The 21479-nt window shown below is 39.9% G+C and overlaps 1 protein-coding gene across 1 annotated transcript; it reads right to left on the bottom strand.

Annotated features, from left to right (window-relative positions):
• Nucleotides 1-3882: 3882 nt before the first annotated feature.
• dnajc10 (DnaJ (Hsp40) homolog, subfamily C, member 10) lies at nucleotides 3883-19178 on the bottom strand. Its single transcript, XM_080902541.1, has 25 exons — nucleotides 19074-19178; nucleotides 17856-18112; nucleotides 17576-17738; nucleotides 17374-17424; nucleotides 16136-16218; nucleotides 15768-15899; nucleotides 15013-15106; nucleotides 14785-14862; nucleotides 14541-14584; nucleotides 13117-13182; nucleotides 12600-12665; nucleotides 12430-12519; nucleotides 12188-12298; nucleotides 11991-12105; nucleotides 10388-10515; nucleotides 8860-8976; nucleotides 8667-8768; nucleotides 7194-7254; nucleotides 6608-6702; nucleotides 5781-5914; nucleotides 5545-5598; nucleotides 5267-5414; nucleotides 4956-5078; nucleotides 4331-4438; nucleotides 3883-4256 (listed from the first exon to the last, which is right to left on the bottom strand). Exons 2-25 carry the CDS (start codon nucleotides 18063-18065, stop codon nucleotides 4245-4247), a joined length of 2385 nt encoding a protein of 794 aa, XP_080758667.1. The 5' UTR covers nucleotides 18066-18112; nucleotides 19074-19178; the 3' UTR covers nucleotides 3883-4244.
• Between the last annotated feature and the right edge of the window lie 2301 nt (nucleotides 19179-21479).

Below are 21479 nucleotides of genomic sequence, written 5' to 3'. Positions count from 1 at the left end.
AGAATGCACACGCAGTAAGTGATTCCAGTGGTTTATGGAGCAGTGCTGCGTCAATGCTGACCTCCAACTGCCCACAAAACGGAGAGAGAGAAAGAGGTAAAGGGGGGGACTACATAGAAATGTCCTCCTCTAATAATGTTCAAGTGGAAAGTATCTAAGGTCATTTAGGTAATTACAGTAATAGAGAACATTTTAACTATTGGTCTTTTCCAGACTGTGAGAATTTCTATGTCTGATGGTTACACTTGTATGTAATTATATACAGATTTATATAGAGAGGGACGTGATGCTGTCCAACAGTATAATGTGTAAGGTTTGTGTAACAGGTGAATTACTAAAGGTAGACCTGAAACACAAATGCCTAGCATTATATTTTTTATAGGTGTCACTGATCACATGGACACATAAAGTAATTTAATTTTCATGTCCCCCATAAAATGAACCACGCTAACCTCAGTGATCCTCTCACGTTTCATCTACCGCATAGGGTAAGTAGCAACCAGGTCCTGCTAATCAAAACAACTCTATAAAATCAGAAGTTTTGGCAGTTTGTAGGTGTGCAGCATTCTCAGGTGTCTTAACACATTTTCAGCATTCAGCGAAAACAAACACCTCATAGGAGCTGTCAGTGGCGATGGTAAAGGGGTGATGATTTGGGCTTGTTTTGCAGCTGCAGGGCTTGGGCACCATGCAGTCACTGAGTTGACCATGAACCAAACCAAAACCAAAGTGTTCTAGAGTCAAATGTGAGGCCATCTGTCTGACAGCTAAACTTGGCCCATATGAGGTAATGCAACAGGTCAGTTATCCCAAGCACATCTCAAATCTACAACACAATTGCTGAAAAATCAATGAATCGAGGTGTTGCAGTGGCCCAGTCAAAGTCCAGAGCTCAAATACTGTAGTGGGACCTTGTAAAGAAGAGCGGGCCAAAATTCCTCCTCAACAATGAGAGACTGATAAAGTCCTACAGAAGCAATTACTTCAACTTACTTATAATTACTGCTAAAGGTGGTTCTACAAACAATTGAATCATGGCATGCACTTTCACAGGGCCGCACAGAGCCCTGGGAAAATATTTTTTTCACAGGACTATGTTTGACCTTTTTTCTGTTTTCAACACCAACTGGATGGATTACTGCGAAATTCGCATTCCCACTGGGATGAGATTAATTGTTGGTTATGCCCAAGATGTGATTTGTTGCCAAACAAATAGGTTATCAGCAAAATCAAGAATAATCTTCACGAATCACATGGATTTAGATGGGTGTAGCTACTGTGACGTCACTGGTTTGTGAACTCCTTGAGAAGAAAGTTTTCACTGTCATCACATCACAGTGTTGGCGTTTTCAAACTGGAACCAGCAAGCACGTTTGTTAGCTAACAACTTAAAAATCATGAGTCATTAGCCAAGACGTATATCCAGTTAATCGTGCTTTCTGACTCTTAGAATGACCAAAATGTATAAAATGGAAATAATGTTATATTAGGTATGAACCAAAATGAGTGAGCCCATCAGGAAAGTGCTTACTGCAGTCAGAGCTGAGAGCCCTTTCCCCAAAGACTTCTACAGGGTTTTTCATGCAACAGGTATCCCCCCCTGGTGGCCATTAAAAGGCATTACCTGAATTGGCTTTGCTTCTCAGAGCCAGAGGCTACATTCATCTTTTACACTATGGTGCAAATTAGCCAGATATAAGCATCACTGCTGCTTAGTAGATTTTTACTTTTGAGGTAGACTCTCACCTACTGCTACAGAAGACAAAGAAGAGTTTCTCATTATCATCAAGAAATCTTTAATGTGAACCTGGCCAGTTTCCCAGTGTGATCATCAGAGACAGATTCGATGAAAATTATATGCACAGAAACATTAATATCACCACCTTTTTCTGTCTTACCGAAGGCATGGATGAACTTTAGGCTTCAGTTCACAAGGTTAGCAGACCAGCTGCTATCTACAGCTTAATTTATTGAGTATAGTATAGTCAGTGTCGGGAAGGTTACTTTTAAAATGTATTCCATTACAGATTACAGAATACATGCCCCAAAATGTATTCTGTAACGTATTCTGAATACTTTGGATTACTTAATATATTATCATGCTGTTTACAACTATGTGAATGTACTATTGCTGTGATTTATTATTGTTACTGAAGGTCCGCGGCTCCGAAGCGTAGTAAAGGGACCTCTGACTAATACGGCGGGTTCCGAGTTGGGCTCATAGCCGAAAAATAGCTTTACTTTGTTGTCTGGGTCAACTTTGCTTGCGAGAGACAGAGAGAGGCGTTGAAAGGCTGCTCCAACGGAAATTATTGTTTCGGAGGAAAACACGAACACAGCGTACAGTCGAGTCTTAATAGCTTACTTACAACTGGGCTCGTCAGGCACTCTTCTTGGCTGCAGTGGTTATTATTATATTTACATGCTTCCAGCTCCCGTTTCTGCTCGATGACAACTCGTACCTTTCTACTCGCCTTTTTCTCCCTCCTCGAGTTCACGGACACATAACGTGTATGGCAGTCCATTCTCCCTGCAGCACGGACTACACTGCCCATGATGCTACATTCTTTAGAGCTATACCTGTAGCATTCTGCCTGTTAGCTTAGCACAACAACAACAACAAAAAGGCGCTCTCTCACCCAGGAAACATGCAGAGAGAGAGTGTCACCCTGTAACCATGGCAACTGTAACGCTGCCACCTGGAACAACAGAACGTAGCTGTCAAAGAAAACCCAAACAGTCCTGACCCGCGACAATATGAAACAGGAAAGTACTGCCGAGTAATCCATTTAATTCAACAAAGTAACTGTATTCCAAATACCACCTTTTTAAACGGTAACTGTAACGGAATACAGTTACTCATATTTTGTATTTTAAATACGTAACGGCGGTACATGTATTCCGTTACTCCCCAACACTGAGTATAGTAGATTAGTTTTCTTCAGACCACATAATACAGAACCGTGACACAATGTAATGTTCTCATGGTAATGTAATGTGACTCAGGTCCGTTGTGGATAAGCCCGTGTTCCAAAAGTTGAATCAGTGCACAGGTTCTGTTTCCTGATCAACTCTTTTCTGGGGAAGTCACTGCACAGAGAAGCAACAGTGACACCTGCTGCCCTTCTTAAGATACACAGCCATTACAAACCATTAAAAAGCTCCAAATTATTTCAATACAGTTTGTTGCTTTTGTTTTGTTTTTTATTTGTGTAAAATTTCCAAGAGCATAAGATAAATGCATCAGTTTTATTTGTTTGTTTTTTCTGTGGGAATACATATTACATATAACAAGTAATTAATGATCTAATTAACTTTAACGCATTAACAGTATAAACCTTTTTTTTTTACTGAGGATTTCAGCGGGCACCCAATCCTTGATATATTCTGAGCTCTTTTCAGAGACTTTATAAACCCTGTCTGCACGTATTTATCTTGTCAATCCAACTTTTCTTAAGCTCCTGTCTCCTACAGTTTTCAGCCAGATGACACAGTGAGTGAACAGTGAGTGAACAGTGACACCTGCTGGTCAAAGTGTGAATAACTAAGAAAACATCTACAGCTGTGTGTTTACGTTCTGGGGTCCATACAGAGCATTGAGGTGGACGATCATGTTTTCAGCGGGGCTATTGCCACCTCATGTCCCTCTGGATGCACCCCTATCCAATCCCCAAAAACTCAGTTTGACACACAGAAAAGCAACAGTGTTGAGAAACCATGAGATTGAAATGCATGGCACTTTTGCTTGAGAAAAAAACAAAGTAATTGAAAGAGTTAATACTTTGTGATTATTTCTTTTTTCTGAATCTTGTCAACATCTTTGTATACTTTGAATTTAACCTGCAGGGATGGTTGTAAAACTCACAGGGATGCACACACATCTAACAGAAACGAACCGTTTTATTCTCAAACAGTTTTTACATGAGCAATAAAATACAACACTATGTCAACAATTGGATCGGTGAGTGTGTGTGGGTCAGTAACATGATCAATACACAGTGTCCCAAAGTTTTACTTCATAGAGTAAATAGAAACAATGGAGACAATTATAAACCAAACATAAACAAGGCAGAAGTGTTCAGTACATTCAGCACAGCAGGTAACAGTCGGTCCCAGTGTTCCAGCTGTAGCTTCTATAAAGGAGTGTTGACCGATTGATCATCTTGCTGGGCCAATCAAATTCACTTCTGTCTCTACCTGACCAATCAGGTGGCTCATCTTCCTCACAGTACCGCCCGCTTCCATCACAGCTCATCCTACAACATACAAACGTGTCAGACTCCAGTTCAGCGGCTGGGTTGATTTGTGCTTGAAGTTAACCGGCACTTACCTTTGGCTTATTGTGTAACCGTGGCAACAGCTGTTGTAGCCGCTGTCTGACGGTGTCAGCGATCACGTTAGCGTCTCGGCTATTGATATGCTCCCCACTCTGTTCATGCTGTCAGAACACACACATACACACACATTATAATCTTTTCCACTATTAAGTCAATCCATAACTGATTCTTTCCCATCAAATCTGATGATGAAGGCTGTGCTTTTTGCTTTTCTTTTGTTTTATAAAAGTAAACTGAGCTCTTTTTTTGGTGATGAATATAAAACATTAGATTATAAACCTTGCTTTTACTTTTTTTTAAATGGTATTTGATGGACAAAATGTTAGAATGGGGAAAAATCAGGAGTTGATTCCTAATTAACAAAAATATTTGGGAGAAGACAGATTCACCAAAACAAAATAAAAACAAACATAAAAAACTGAAGCATGGAGAAAAACATGGCAAGCAACACAACTTTTACAAAATAAAAAGAGGCTACAGCCATGAAGTCTAATCCTAGAACATTCTTACTCTGAAGTGACAGTGCTAGTCACGGTGTGTGTGTGTGTGTGTGTGTGTGTGTGTGTGTGTGTGTGTGTGTGTGTGTGTGTGTGTGTGTGTGTGTGTGTGTGTGCTTACCCTCTTTTTTCCCAGGTATGGGTACAATCTGACAGTTGGGTAGGCGGTGATTCCAGCTAACTGACAGGTCTGATAATGAGCCTGACAGTCAACCTTCCCTGCCCGGACCTCGCCTTTAAGCATCTGTCAATCGCACACACACAAAAAGCATGACTGCAGGACTCTTGACTACAAGAAAACCATACTTTTAAGAAACTCTTAATTTGTGCTTCGTCCCACAGTCTGTTGGAGAAGTTTACTTTCGGTTTGTCTCATCAGTCACTGCAGAAAAAAAGCAACAAGATTCATGCAGAGAAGCAAAGTTTTCACACCCGAGCTAGGACCTCAAACTCCGGGGCAAAGTGTTGACAGGGTCCGCACCAGGGGGCATAAAAGTCCAGGACCCAGTGATCCCGACCTGACAGAACCAGAGATCTGAAGGTCTCTGGAGTAAGGTCCACAGAGGCTCTGGGTAAAAAACTGTACACACAAGAGAATAACTCAACTATTAACACTGTACACGTCCCATTTCATTGGTTCTTTTACTGCAGAAAGAAAGAAAAACCCTAAAGAAATACAGAAAGACAAGAAAAGGCAACTTGCATCTCACCTCAGTGCCCATGTTCTCAGTGAATGGGCATCTCTGTGCCAACCATTATAACTCCTACAGAGACAGGCAGGCGAAAAGGAAATCAGTAATCAATAATCTAAGTAAAAAGAAGATGTAAGAAGGTAAAACAAATAATTCTGATCATCTGAGATGTTGTGATGAAACTCATATCCATATTCTCATCTCCTGGGAATATTCATTTCCCGACATCTGAGCATGTAAAGTGAGTTACATACGTATAGCGATCTGGCTGCCGGCTGTTTCCAGGGTACAGGCGGATTTCTGGGTATGCTCTCACACTCTGGCTCTGACAGAACGACTGAAAGCGCTGACAGTCGACCGAACCGACCAGGATCTGACCTGAAAGCAGCTGGATGGAAACCAAGACGGCGTCAGGTTAGAGGCTGCTCTCTCCTTCTGCTAGCTGAGTCCTGACCCTCTGTTTTCATCTGCTGATTTCTGTCACTTGCTTTAGGTTCATAAACAAAATCCCAATGTTCCTGGTTTTCTTCACAAATTCACTGTTTTGTGGAGTTGTGCAGATTCAGTCATAGGTATTAATTTTAAAACTGACATCTAAACTGAATTTCTTTCCTTTAAGGTTCATATATTTTTGGACCAGGGCACAATTTGGCTATTTTAACTGTTTAATAAATCGCATTCAAGCTTATGTTATACAATAAATATGGGTTTAAAGGAAAGAATCTCAGCTCAGTTTTTAGAAATATGCCATTAACTGTCAAGGACAGGTCATGCTGCAGAAACAAATCTATCAAAGAGAGAGCAGGAAAATTATGAATGGCAAATTGAGACCTTTGTACATTCTGAAAACAAAATACAAAAAGTGTCTACTAAGGTTCATCTAAAGCATACAACAGCAGAACAAGCTGGAGGCCGTGTCATGGCTCGAGCTTCCAGTGGCTCAGGGTTACTGAAGTTTACTGATCAGGTGACAGTAGAGTGAAGCAGCTAGATGACCTTTAAAGTTTATACAGCTCTCCTTCTTGTGTTCTTTCAGTTTGTGTCTATGGTCTATATATGGCACATGTAAAGTGAGTTATACCCGGGCCATGCGTCTCCATTCAGGCATCAGAGCCTGACAGGGACCACACCAGGGAGCGTAGAAATCTACCGCCCAGATCTGTCCTTCATCTCGACCTGCAGCAGAGAAACAGACCACTGTGTTAGACTTTAACTTTAATAATCCGGCCTCTATGGTGCTTTAAACTGAAAGATGGGAATGGGTAGTTTTCATAAAACAGCAATTGCAGCTGTCAAGTTCTTTTACAACAGTGCTGTTCAAAGTCTTTGCAACTAGCCCTTTGTGCAAGAAGCAGTTTATTGTCACGGCCGTGGTTCAGGGGGTTAGGAAGCTCATCTTGTAACCGGAAGGCTGCCGGTTCAATCCCCAGCTCTGTCTGTCTTGGTCGTTGTGTCCTTGGGCAAGACACTTCACCTACCGCCTACTGGTGATGGCCAGAGGGGCCGATGGTGCGGCAGTCTTGCTTCTGTCAGCCTGCCCCAGTGGTTTGCCTCCACCAGTGTGTGAATGTGAGAGTGAATGAATAGTGGAATTGTAAACCACTTTGAGGGTCTCGAAAAGCGCTATATAAATGCAATCCATTATTATTGTCAGGAGCAGGTTTTACCTTTAATTTTCTCTGTGAAGCTTGAAGGATCCAAAATCAGGACCGATGGATTAACCAGGTCCTGCAGAGATAGAAAGAAGCCCTTTGTGATCTCACTGTCTTTTAAATACTCCACTTTGAGACCAAAGGCAACCAAAGGAAAACAGCAATGAAAAAAAATTATACTATGCATCAAATGTTATTTTGTAATAATATTGACAGTGGTGATGAGCCCTTTAGCTGCAATGATTCACTGAGTAATAAAAAAAAATTGATCATAAAAAAATTCTCAACACAAACTTTGCTTCGATGCTTTGGTTAATGCACGGCTCTGTATTGCACTGATGTGTTAAACGATGTAAACGTGAGCGCTTAACACAGGTGTGACTAAAACAAACCTTCAGAATAAATGTGTTTAGGAGCAGCGTGTGAATAAAAAGTCGGACAACATTCAGCCCACTCAGGCCTCAGTTTTAAACAAAAACACTGATAACACAACAGCAGCAATGATGATGATGCTGGCAGTTTAACGTGGACCCGGAGTCTGTTTACACACCACAAAGAGCAAAGAGACGGAGCCGTTACTGAGACATTGAGCTCAGGTAGAATGAAAGAAAAATGTTTCTAGTGACGTAAACAGCAGGGCTGTTCCTGTGATCACCAATGGTAAAAGGCATTAATCTTTAGTGGGGGAAAGCGAGCGGGAGTCCTTCATCAAAACACCCGATCATCAAACTCTGACGTAAAGAAAAGCAAAGTTTGTAGCTGCTCCGTCCACCGCTGTTTGTTTTACACAGAAAAATCTGCAGTAAATCTCCAGAAGTTGTATTAAAATGTTCAGATGAACCGTTAACTTCGTCCGAACCCGTGTTCAGCTCTCTGAAGGCTGACAGCAGCCGTCCTATTTTAGATGGAAACAATACCTGCAGTAAACAGGGATCAGTCTAAAGGGGGACATGGGGTGTAAAAAACCATATAAACGTCAAGTGCTTTCATAAAACATTTCAGATTAAAGTGAAATAATATAAAATATTGTATCAATTAAATTGCACTAATATTTAAATATATAAAAATAAAAGCTTTTTTTCACAAGCCAATAAAAATGTGTTTAATATATATATATTTGCATTTAAGAAAGCGTTTTCTTAAAAAAAAATGAAATTAATATGGTATGCAAATACAGCTAAAGGGTTTAGCTGGGTTTCTTCTTTTACATGCAGTGAAACTTTAAAATATTGCAATTTCCAAAATGGAAACCAATGAGCAGTTCATTCTGAAAGACCTGTAATCTCTTTTGAGTTTTTATTATTGCTCATAAATGAAACTCAAGTATTTCTTATCCGATTACTTGATTAGATTACTGATTCATTTGAAAAAGATTACTCATTACAGCTGGAGCTGTAAATTTCTTAAAGGTACATTTTGACCAAACGGTGTACAGATGACAAAAATCCAGGCAAAGAGGAGCCATTTCAGTTGTATTTGATGTAGTACCTGTATAAACTCCAGGATGCCATCAGCTGAATGATGGCCTTCATATTCATGCACAGAAGAACCATTAAAGATCACTGTGGTGGGATAAGCCTGAATATTATACTGAAAAAAGAGAAAAGTAAATTACTAATTGGTCGGCACATTTTAGCCTTAAGCTTAAAAATCAACAATATACACGGATGTGTGTGCTTACTCTAGAACAGAGGTTGTGATGGATGGTACAGTCCAAAGTGCCAAACTTCATCTGCCCAGCTAGCTGGATTGAAGCTTTTCGCAGTTCCGGCAGTAAAGCTCGACACGGGGGGCACCACTGCAAGCAAGAGCCAAATGTTTGTGAGGTTAATAAGTAGCAACGACAATTCTTACCCAATGTTCAAATCTGAGCTACCAAGGATTTAGGCTGTCGGTGGTCGTTATCACGTCAGTAGTTTGGTTTTTAACTAGTGCTATTTACAAACTTCAGTTTTCACAAAGTGGTAATAGATTAAAACTGATTTTAAGTCCCATTTTCTCACTTTTGGTTTTTAATGTTTTTACTACGGTTGACAAAGCTTGATTAATTAGCCCTTGTTCACACAGCGTTCTCAGTGTTTCAGGGTCTTTCTTGCCTCTTACAAGCTCACAATGCTCCCAACAAAGTGGTCCATATCTGCCTCAGAGTTAGTGACTGTTTGTGTTGTAGGTGTAGCACCACCACCAGCCCTGAAGTTAAACAAGGACTCTGACTGGCTGCATCATCAGTGCCAAAAACATTTGGCGCAACCAGCAGATTACTCTTGTGCTACGTTTGGTCCCTTAGCTCATAGCTCAGTCACACTAGAATAAAGATAGTATTAAACTGTCAAACCCTGCAATTATAAAATAAATAAAAAATAACAGTGATTGCATTGAATATTGTTTGCAACTGAAGAATGCACAAATAGCTCGCCTGGTGGGAGACGTGTCTCCAAACGATCCCAGTCCAGCTCAGACTGGATGCAGTCACGTGAAGCTACATCAGGGTCAAAAGCTATTTCAAAGTGAAATTCTGATATTTTTTATATTTAAAAAATAAAAAAATACAATTTTTTTCTTTAATAATTATTTTATTTTAAATAATTTATTTGTTTTCATTAACTTCTTTTTTTGGGTTTCAAATTTATTTTTTTTCACTTTCAGACTCTTGATCCTGATTTTGTGTTGTGACAGATTTCCAAAGCTTTGCAAATAACTCCGTCTAAAAGACAATGCAATCAATGTGAGTCAATCTGGACTGATAAGAGTAACTTGCCTCATCGATTGGCTTTTATCAATGTTTTACAGTCAATTGTCACATTATCACAGCTGTGTGTAACTTCTCAATCGCATTCAGCCAAATATAACATAAATATCAACGCTTAGAAGAAAGAGAACAGTATGGATATATTTTACAATTTATTTACTGGTTGTTCCAAAGTGGTTTACACTTTGTATTTTAGTCACTGAAGCAACTTTAGGTTTAGTCTACTATAATCTCGTAATATTTAATCAACTAAAACTAAAAGATTTAGATGCAACAACTACAAACTCTTTTGTAGTGAATCAAATGTAAATAAATAAATAAAGGAAGAGTTTGTTGTTCACTTTTGAGGTCACAGCTTAATAAATCATTTTAACCACTAAAATAACCACCTACTTGAAAATCTGCCACCAAAAGATAAAGCACAACATCATAATTGTGATTAAAGTAGTCAAATACAAACCGGAGCGAAGAAGTCGACGAGCCACGGCTCCTTTCTGTCTGAAGGAAAGTTGTCCGGCCCCAGAGTGGTGACAAAAGCTCGAACGCTGTCCCTCGCAAAACCCACAATATTGTACAACACATCTTTGCCTACACAAAACACACGAGTTAATGCAGATGAGCAAACCTTCTCTGAACGGATTAACTTAATAAGCCATTGTTCAACCAACCTTAGCAAACTGGCTCCTCAAATAATAACATGAGCCCTTTTTTGGAACTCCTCTATCCTTGTAACCTTGTAACAAACTGCTAGTTGGACAAGACGTACATGTCCTCCTCAAACATGCAGAGATATTCAAACTAATTTAAACAAATAAAATGCAAGTGGAGAGCAACATGTATGGGCTCAAAATGTGGTCATAAATATTTTGTACTTGTAAATCGGTTTTGTACTTGTAAAAAAGATTTGTATGTGTAAAAAAGATTTGTGTGTGGACTTAGCCCAAAAAAACCCCTGCAAGTTACAAGTACGAATTTTGACCCTATTTTTCTTCCTTTAAGCTGATTGGTCAATGTCATGTCAATCACAAATTAAACAATCCAATCAGAGAACAGATGGGTTTGGCTGTTGGAGGGGCACTTTTTTGAACTGCAGGTCCTTGAAGGGTAATCTCTATATAAATATCCGATAGCAGTTAGGTCCCCTAACTTTCAGCAGCTGTTGAAAGGATAAAGTTGTGGTATGTCAGTGGTTAGAAATACCATTATTACTTTAGGATTAGTTTAGCACAAAGTCAGGGCTGACCCAGGACCATTGCTGTGAGTCACAGTGCGCAGCATAAAAGTCCTTTCACATCGGACGCAGGATGTGCTGCTAATGCTAATTGCTAACTAAAAGCAAAGGATCCAGAATTTGTTGCTGGCTGCTGGGCTCTGTGGGTTTTTGCAGCAGCTCTACCTGTACTAGATGCACCTGCTCCTTGTCTTTTCTATCTCTGACTTTATGTCCTCTACAAGAGTTTCTGGTTTTTTTGCTAGTTCTTCAAATGTTCAATAAAAACATGTATGCTAATTCATAACAAAGAAAGCTTTGTAATGAAGACTGTCATTTCCAAAACACTGCCCGCCCCCACCCCGCAGTCCGCAGCGCTGTTGAAAAGGCTGTGGAAGTCCCTGTATTAAACACGTAGTCCTGTGACACAAAAATCACCAAACTCGGACGACCACAGACTGTTTTCCTTCGTGGTGATGAAGGAAAACGCTGGGTTGGCATGTAAAAGGGCATTTATTCCCTTCAAAGACCTGCAGTTCAAAAAAAGCGCCCCTCCGACAGCCAAACCCATCTGTTCTCTGATTGGATTGTTACATTTGTGATTGACATGACATTCACCAATCAGATGAAAGGAAGAAAAATAGGGTCAAAATTCGTAGTTGTAACTTTCAGGGGTTTTTTTGGCTAAGTCCACACACAAATCTTTTTTACACACACACAAATCTTTTTTACGCACGCACAAATCTTTTTTACGCATGCACAAATTTTTTTTTACACATACAAATCTTTTTAACAAGTACAAAATATTTATGACCACATTTTGAGCCCAGTACAATGCAAATGTAGTACTGACCATGGTGGATCTCAAAGTCGTGGATTCCCAGTCCTTTAAAGACAGCCATACAGGGTTTATGAATGTAAAGAGACTGACACAGCTCTGAGTCCGCTATACAGTCCACTCTGCCAACCTGGAAGGACAAACAGTCAGTCAGACAGGCAGGCAGACAGATACATGCAGAGACACGCACAGACAGTCAGATAGACAGATACCTGTATGTGGTCATTTCGGAGGAAAGCTTGTAGCTTCTTGTACTCGTTGGAGGCAGAGTTTTTGTTACCAAATGTAAAACTGATTAACCAGCGATGATGGGCCAATTTACTCTGGACGAAACAAGTTACACTGCATCAGAACAATTTTACATTGTACTTCTGTATTATATTGAATTGCGCTGTAATACAATACAAGTAATTGTATTATGCACAGGTGGACTGTGCATCTGGAGTCAGAATACCTGGAAACTGTCGCTGGTGAGAAGTTCCAAATCAGGTAGATGGTTGATGACCTGATTATAAATTTCTTTACTGTCCAGAGTATTCAGCCACTGAAACACATACACATAGAGTCAGTATTCCAGTACTATACACAGTATTAGCACAGACAGTAGTGTGTTCTTCGTCTTACAAGTACACTGTCTGGTTTATTCAAAGCACTTCCAGGTGGGAATAAAGCAGTTGCTCCACTGGTCACCTGAAACACAACAGAAAGATTAGCCAAGCAGGCGATACTGCTGGAAATAACTAAATCAGTCTAAAGTCAGTTCTAAGCAGAGCACTATGTGTTGACAAAATATCATCCTCCCTCCTGGCTGTAGCTCAGGGGGTATTGCAGGTCATCTACTAATTTACTAATTGGAAGGTTTGGTTTGTTCCCTAGTTGCTCCAGTCTGCATGTCAAACTATTCTTGGGTAAAATACTGAACACCACGTTGTTGTCTCATTGGAGTGTGAATGTGTGGAAAAAAGGGTGAACGAGGCATGCTGTATAAAGTGCTTTGGGTGCTGAGGTAAAGTAGAAAAGCACTATGTAGAAACCATTTACCCCCATCTTTGCAGATGATACTCCCACTTACATTGTATATAAACCCAACTACACAGATATCTCATGCAAGTACCATTACTATAGTACTTCTGACCCTTACCTGGAAACTTGCACAGATCTGTTCATCTGCTGTGCAGTCCATCCATCCCACCTTAACCAGACCATCCTACATTCAGACACAAACACTTAGCAGTTATAAAGAGATCAAACAGGCGCTGTAGTATTTATTACAACACATACATCAGCATCACAGCTACTAATAAACTTGTCATGATAGAACTACAAATAAAAGTTAGATTTTTTTAAAAGATTTTTAACATTACACAATGTACGTTACAAATGAAACATAACTTGAGGATAGTGAGCTACCTTTATAGGATTCAATCAAATTGCCTAGACGACACTAACTGTCATAGGTCTGTCGGTCACACACAGACATCGTTTACAAGGCTGTTCCTCGCAGCTATTAGATTGGAATGACAAGCTGGAAATCCAAAGTACGTCCTCACTTCAAAAGGTTAGAGGACAAATGCATGAAGATGACACACAACCCCTCAGAGAAAACATTTGCCTGTCATTCATCAGCCCCAAATAAAGCTTATCATTTGAAAAATATAAAGAGCCACACAGCAACACTGTGGTTAGACACACGGTCTCTTTGGTGACACATTCACATAAGTAGAATTTAGCATTTAAGCCTTTTTTTTTGTCTTTGTCTTTCATGTAGGACAGTGTTAACATTATTAGTGACATATATCCTCAAGGCCCTTTCACATAGGACGCGACATGCGCTGCGCTGACCGCTAACTAGAGCGAAGGACCCAAATTTTGTGCTGTGCTGACCGTTGTGCTCTGCCTGTACATCTTTTTTTTGCAGCCGTTTTACGTGTAGTAAGATGCCCCTGCTCCTTGTCATTTCAAAATCTCTCTCTCTGACTTTTCTCTCTTCTCAAGTACTTTAGAGGAAAAAAATGACCTCTTCAAGTGTTTGAAAATTTCTAAATCCATCCAGGGCCAATTTAACCAATCCCATAAAACACACCTGCTGTGTGTCTGTGATATCACATCTCTAAAGCAGTTTTGTTCTGTTCTTCACACAGCTTCAAATGACATAAAATCTGAATGATCGTTAGAAGCAGAGCATGTGGTCTGCACCAGGCCTTATAATTTGACTAGATTCTCTCTATGCCTGATTTACTGTCCTCCTTATCTGCTCCGTGCAGCTTGAAGCAACTTCCATAAAAAATATTTTATGTAAGTGATGTGGCGCACAAAGCAGATTCAGGGATTCTTCTGAATCACACTGCAGTGTGTCTGGTGGGATTTAAGCATTTCTCTGAGTGGGTATTTCAGGTGTAAGAGTCATGGGTGTGGGAGACTGAAAACCAAAGCTGCGTGCCCCTCCCTGCATGGCTTTATAAAATGCTCTACTGGCTCAAATCTTTAAAGTGAATTCATTTATTCAGCAGACACAGCATGTCTCTGTGATAAACAGCTGTAAAAACATTACTGCTGTTGTCTCACCAACATTCCTGCCAGCTTCTGTCTCGTTCTTGGCTCCAGGCAATCTGAAAAAGAGACAAACACCATTTATTTTAAACAACAAGCTTGATAACACCAGTACACTCTGTGTGTCCACGTATCAGAGCACATGGTTATGTAGACTGATTTGTGACACATCTGCCTGTCTTTTCATAAAGAGTCTTGTATGTGTGTGTATGTGTGTGTTAGCATGCAAAAAAAAAAGCTGACTGTGCACATGTGTTACCTCCACTGTCAGAGCAGAAGGTGATCAGCCAGCCAAGCCCTGACGAGAACGCGCTCTCTATCTCGCTGAACACGTTACCTGGAAAAAAAACATTAGTACGTATAGGATGAGGAATAAACTCGAACAACAGAAAAACTCTCCACAGACTGTATTTCACTGAAAGTTTAGCCAGACTGCTCGCTAACACAAAGTTAGCTCATCTCAGTGTGGTCGCGGGTTGTAGTTCACCTTGCCAGAGCTGAGTGATGGTTGTAGTGATGAACTGCATGGAGAAGCGAACCAGGTTGTCTCTATTGCGCTCCCCATTGAATTTCTCTGGTCTCTACAGAAATGCAAAGAATTGATAAGAAATTATAAGAAACAAAACATGGAACATGTTAAATAAAGCTTTCAAACAGTGAGCGCAAACTTTTATGTCTGGGTTTTACTTTGTGAATGTGTGAATGCACAAACTCATCAGCGGAAAAGTGACATTACAATGCACCAACTAAACATGTGCCTCAAGCAGCAAACATCAAAGAGGTTTAACAGAAATAACCACTCGGCTGTCGGGTCTCCATCTGTCTGTCTCCGCATCCACAACAGAGTGCAATCAAAGCTATACACGGTTCTCCAACAGCATCAGTAGTTGAAGTAAATGTACCCTTGAATGAGAACGTACTCACTGATTTTCCTTAACATGCACTTTTTGCTTAGTGTAAACAAACAAAGGAGGCAAAGGATAAATAAGCTGTTTGCCTATCATAGGAAAAGTTCAATTATGGACTAACACTGGTAACTGTATACAACTGGTTTCAAGCTTTTGTCATTACTTTGATGAGTCTGTTAAACTCATTTATCGACGTTCGATTGAAACTTTTACTTGGTGCCTGCTCAGGTTTGTAGTGTTCAGGTGCTTGAGCTAACTCAGTATGTGCATGTACTACATTCATTTTTCAAAGTTGAGCTATATCCATTTTTGCTACAAAAAGCAGCAAACACACCTGTCCTGATCTGTATATGTACAGACTGGGGTAGCTGTTGATGCCCTTCCTCCTGCAGAGATGATTGTTGTCTCCACAGTTCACCGCTCCAATCCTGATCACACCATCCATCTCCTTGGCAAAATCCCTCCACTGTGACATGCAAAGGTCAAAGCAAACAGACACGTACATATTTTAGTAACTCACTCTGTCTGACACAGAGTCTAACTCTGTCTATGTGATTATTATCAAGTTACAACTTGAGCAAGAAACTAACAAAACCAGGAATGTTTTTCTAACAGATGCATATATAACACAGAAGAAAACAAAATCATAAAAGGGTGCAAGACTGAGGATGTGTGTTTAGTGTGTTTCTTGTGTAGTGTTACCGTCGGAGCCAGCTGGTGACAGTGGGAGCATCGTGGGAAATAGAAGTTGATGAACCAGATTTCTCCAGAGTTCACTGCTGCTTCTGAAGCAGACACACAGACACGTCAGTCACTACCTGTTTACGCTCTTGTTTCTCACACGGTGTTTGTGTCGTGGTGCCTTTGAAATCCTTTTACTGTTGCTCCCACTGATAAGAGTGGGGTAAAACTACAGTTTGGAGAAAGCTGCACAGCTGTTCTGCTTTATGCTAAGGTCTGAAGACTTACAGGAAAAAAGGTTTACGGCACATATATACACACACAAAAAAAACAGACAGCAAATAGCAGTTACTCTGGAGTTGGACCAGCCATTCCCAAACTTCAAAGTTTGAATTGTACCCTGCAGCTCACCCAAAACTAAAATCAAACAAGAAAACCATTAAACATTCCCTTTGTGTTTTCAATTTGATTTGCTGCTGACAGGTTTACTTCCAGATTAGGCTCTTTGTGTCTGATGACAAGATATGAAATAAGTTCAGGATAAAAAACATTTTAGAACCAATCCAGCATGCAAGACAAACAACTGAGAGCCTCTTCACTCATGAGCAGAGAATTTGAAATCAGAAGAAGACAAAGACATCCGTCATGAAAGAATGGAACCTGATGTCTATGTGACAGTGGGTAGGACTATTACAATTACAATGTGTGGAACCGCACATAGTAATTACAAGTGTATAAATGTGCGTCTGGGATGTCAAACATAAGACTGAGGGGCGAGAACTACAGATTAGATTTTGGACTTTGTACTGTGTTTTGTCTTTCAGACAAAATAATTTTTCTTCAGTCCTCTCAGACTGCTCATTGTGGATAACTAAATGTGAACATTTGAGAATGTGCTAAAATGTTTTTATACAAGAACAAACAAACAGTTTGTTTGTTTGGTGGGTTGATTGGTTGTTTGGGGCCATTGCACTGTTTTTCTGTTCCAGCACAATTAAGATTAGCTCAGGCTCTGTATGACAATGAACTAAAATGTGTTTGACACCTCTGAAGTTAATTATGCAATGTATGATGTCTGTCATTAAACAAGAACAACAAGATTTCAAAAGCCAATCAAAATAAATTTGAGAAATCTTTAAATTTACATAGTTCTTACGTGTTGGCTTTTTCTGAAAGGAAAACATCAAACAATCGAAAAAGGATGAAGGTTTTTCTCATTTGTACACTAAAGCAAAAACAGAATATGTTTTATATCTTACCAAAGTCTCCACTGTCCAGCGTGATGATCTCCAAATCATCGTCATATATACCTGGACAGAAAGACGAACTTAAATACTGAACAACTCTTTGTTCACAGCAGAGCTAGCTATTCTTTTCTTTTTACAATATCCTCATAAAACGATTTCTATACAAACAATTGTAAAAACATTCAAGTGTTGTAACATCCCATTGGTTACTTACCAAAGTCATATCTGTAGTAGTTCCAGCTCTCATAGCGTCCGCCCTGCTGCTCGTCCAGTCCTTTTTCTCCATATTTATCATATTTCTTTCTCAGGTCTTCATCCTTCAGAACTTCATAGGCACGATTGACCTGCAGGAACTTCTCGTGGGCTGAGGGGTCACCCTGAAATAGTCGATAAGCATCAGTTTTGTCAGGGTTTCATAGAGACGCGACAGATTTCAGAGAATTACTGTGTCATTTTTTTGTGTTTCTGGATTGTGGTTTGTCCGTGTAACTCACAGGGTTTTTGTCAGGGTGCATGGTGAGCGCCAGCTGCTTAAAGGCCCGTCGTATCTCTTTGGTCGTCGCTTCCCTGCTGACTCCCAGCAATTCATAGTAGTCCTGGCCCTCTGCCCAAACTGCCACCAAAAGGACGGTGAGGAGCATCGGCAGCACCATAAGCCAGATGGACCGAGGGTGTTGGGCCCTTAAGGCAACCCTGTGCGCCATCGGGAATGTTCCTTCAATGAGTCAACAAGCAGCCGCAAATAAAGGAACTGGGGCAGAAAGACACAAAGATCAGTTCTAAATACCCTGTCCACCCAACCCTGTAGCCATTACCATCCCCTTGCCTCACTAATATCACAGTAAGTGAGGCAAACAGCTTCTTTCCACAGCAAGAAAAAAAAAACAAATACAGTCACTACAGGAGAGCCAGCATGTCACCTTAGGAGTGTCGTTTACATATGTGGCCTGTTTGGATTGGCTTAAAGGATGGAAGCATTATCTCTACTTTTATATGGCCTCAGGCTTTGGAAGGACAAGTGGTCTGCAGATAAAAGAAAGAGGAGCATTTTTTTACACCGTTGTCTTTTGCATTGCAGTTTCCTGCACCTTGAACTATTCAAACAGTTGCTTTGATATCCGCAGATTTCTTCCCTGTTTTCAGGGTCACTCCAGGAGGATCGCCTATTTTTATGGTACAACAGTTTTCCTCGAGAAAAATGAACATACTACAACATATTTAATTTTACATCTTACACAAACAAAAATTTAAATGAAAGCTGCATCTGCTTCCACGAAGCTGCCTTTTAATTAAATGGTAATTACATTTGATAAACGGTAGCTTTCAAAGTAAAAGCCTCTATTTCTCTATTCTTGATCAGAAACAGAGCATCCATGTAGATTTGGGAACTGTTTACGAGATTAAGGGAGAAATAAATAGCAATAATAGCACTTAGATATTTTAATCAAAATTCCAGAAGATTCTGAAAAACAAGCCTAGTGAAAAATATTTTTCTTGATACAGTAGACGAAGCCAAAAAGGCGATACATCAAAGTACATGCATTGTTAACACGCCTGTGGTTATTCCTGTTACAACTTGCTCAGCTAACTAGCTCGTTAGCTTCACTGCGACACGGAGCTGTTTGCTGTCTTATTGGTGAAGCAAAAGCCAATATTCATGTAATATTTAGCAGACATTTCAATATTAATTTTTAATGCGTCGGCTTTGTTACCTTTAAAGAGTCCCAACTTCCAAAAGTCTGGAGATGAAGATCCGCATCAGCGTCCGGCTCGGACCCGGCATCAAGTTGCACACAACAGCCCAAGCTGCTTCCGCTTACTGTGCTTCACAATAAAGGTCGTGCAGCTAAACGGTACACTCTGAGTCTCACACAGACAAAACTAAAACTTTATGTATGTTCAGAAAGCCACTCGTTAATCTAATTTCATTGTGTTATTCTGTTTATGATGGCCTGTTCCCAGTGTTGGGAAGGTTACTTTTAAAATGTATTCCATTACAGATTACAGAATACATGCCCCAAAATGTATTCTGTAACGTATTCCGTTACGTTACTCAATGAGAGTAACGTATTTTGAATACTTTGGATTACTTAATATATTATCATGCTTTTTACAACTACGTGAATGCACTATTGCTGTGATTTATGAAGGGCTCCGAACCCGTAGTAAAGGGACCTCTGACTAATACCTCGGGTCTGTGTCGGGCTCGTAGTCGAAAAATAGCTTTACTTTGTTGTCTGGGTCAACTTTGCTAGCGAGAGACAGAGAGAGGCGTTGAAAGGCTGCTCCAACGGAACTTATTGTTTCGGAGGAAAACACGAACACAGCCTACAGTCGAGTCTTAATAGCTTACTTACAACTGGGCTCGTCAGGCACTCTTCTTGGCTGCAGTGGTTATTATTATATTTACATGCTTCCAGCTCCCGTTTTTGCTCGATGACAACTCGTACTTTTCCACTCGCCTTTTTCTCCCTCCTCACGGTCACAGACCCATAACATGTATGGCAGTCCATTCTCCCTGCAGCACGGACTACACTGCCCATGAGGCTACATTCTTTAGAGTAGCATTCTGCCTATTAGCTTAGCACAACAACAACAAAAAGCCGCTCTCTCACCCAGGAAACACTCAGAGAAAGAGTGTCACCCTGTAACCATGGCAACCGTAACGCTGCCACCTGGAACAACAGAACATAGCTGTCAAACAAAACCCAAACAGTCCTGACCCGCGACAATATGAAACAGGAAAATACCGCCGTGTAATCCATTTATCTCAACAAAGTAACTGTATTCTGAATACCACCTTTTTAAACGGTAACTGTAACGGAATACAGTTACTCATATTTTGTATTTTAAATACGTAACGGCGGTACATGTATTCCGTTACTCCCCAACACTGCCTGTTCCACCCACCAGCTAGCGTTATAATTTTATTTTGATAACAGAACTCTAGCTACCGGATACTTCTTGGTTTTCTGTAGAATAAGTGACAAATATTTAACAGTATTTGCCACATATTGATGACGTTCACGCAAATGGTGTGTTCGTTCGTCGGTGGATGTGCGATCCCAATGCTTCCAATTGGAATTTCAGTGTCCGGAAAAGAATTATGAGATAAAAATTTCTTATGCATAATTAAAATAAAGTAACCAAATGGGGGAAATATATAATATTCAATTAAAAAACGTTGATTTAATTACTAGATCAATGCATTTTAGTTATTCTTGAACTTTTGGTTAATTGATCAGCAATCCAACCTTCTAATATTTCACAACATATTTGTTTTCTAGCATTCCTTGTGTTTATTACACTATATGTAAACGACCTGTAAGGATTGTTTTGTTTGTTCTTTCTACTAGTGCTTTTCTTTTCATGGATTTTTCGTGGATGCAATTACTCCATCAGTCAGTACAGGTCCCAAAGAGGTTATTAATGTGATGCTAAAATGCTGATGTTTAAATGAAGCTATTAAAAAGTTCATTTACGTTAGACTTTTCAGGTACTTAGGTTGTAGTGATTTCATTAAAAATCCTCGTTTGGCCAAACCAAGGGGTTAATAATGCTACAAAAATCTTATTTTTAAAGCAGTTCCCTTAAGAACTGGCCACACTGGATCATCTTTGTTTGTTTATCATTCAACACTGATTCCCCGTCAAATAGCAGATTGTATCACAGGAATAAAGTCTGTAGTGGTCAAGAGTTTTCTCCTGTGACTATGTACAGAAACACCCTTTTTCCACAGAGCTTGGTTGCCAGGTTTTCCCTCGTTTAATGTGACTGGGTCAGATTTTACCCAGAATGTGAAACATCTAAAATAGGAATTACAACTGGAGCACTTACAGCATGAAGCAAAAGAAAAAAGTGTAGTACAGTCTATAGTATATAGATTTTATTGAGTCCCTTAAATGTTTTCGGTTAAGCCAAAAATAAACAGATTGAAGAATCATTAAAAACAGATCCCTAGTATGCCTGTTGATAAAAAAAAATTAAGTGTAAGAAAATAAAAGCCCTCAGATATTTTCTTTTCTTTGTACGTTCATTTCATTCATTAGAAAAATACAAAGGAACGACGTTACGCAGGGCCATTGAACGCGTCATCACATTGACGCTTTCTAAATTCG

Source organism: Rhamphochromis sp. 'chilingali' (assembly GCF_963969265.1).
Source record: "Rhamphochromis sp. 'chilingali' genome assembly, chromosome: 14".
In the NCBI taxonomy this organism is placed as follows: domain Eukaryota; kingdom Metazoa; phylum Chordata; class Actinopteri; order Cichliformes; family Cichlidae; genus Rhamphochromis; species Rhamphochromis sp. 'chilingali'.
The sequence above is the reverse complement of the archived record's forward strand: the minus strand, read 5'-3'. Positions and strand labels throughout refer to the sequence as shown.

Coding starts and splice junctions, on each gene's coding strand:
- dnajc10 (XM_080902541.1), bottom strand. CDS start 18,065: ATGGCGCACAGGGTTGCCTTAAGGGCCCAACACCCTCGGTCCATCTGG. Junction 8,977..10,387: donor TCGTCGACTTCTTCGCTCCG/GTTTGTATTTGA, acceptor TCTTGCTTGCAG/TGGTGCCCCCCGTGTCGAGC. Junction 4,439..4,955: donor CATACCTGGGAAAAAAGAGG/GTAAGCACACAC, acceptor GTGTTCTGACAG/CATGAACAGAGTGGGGAGCA.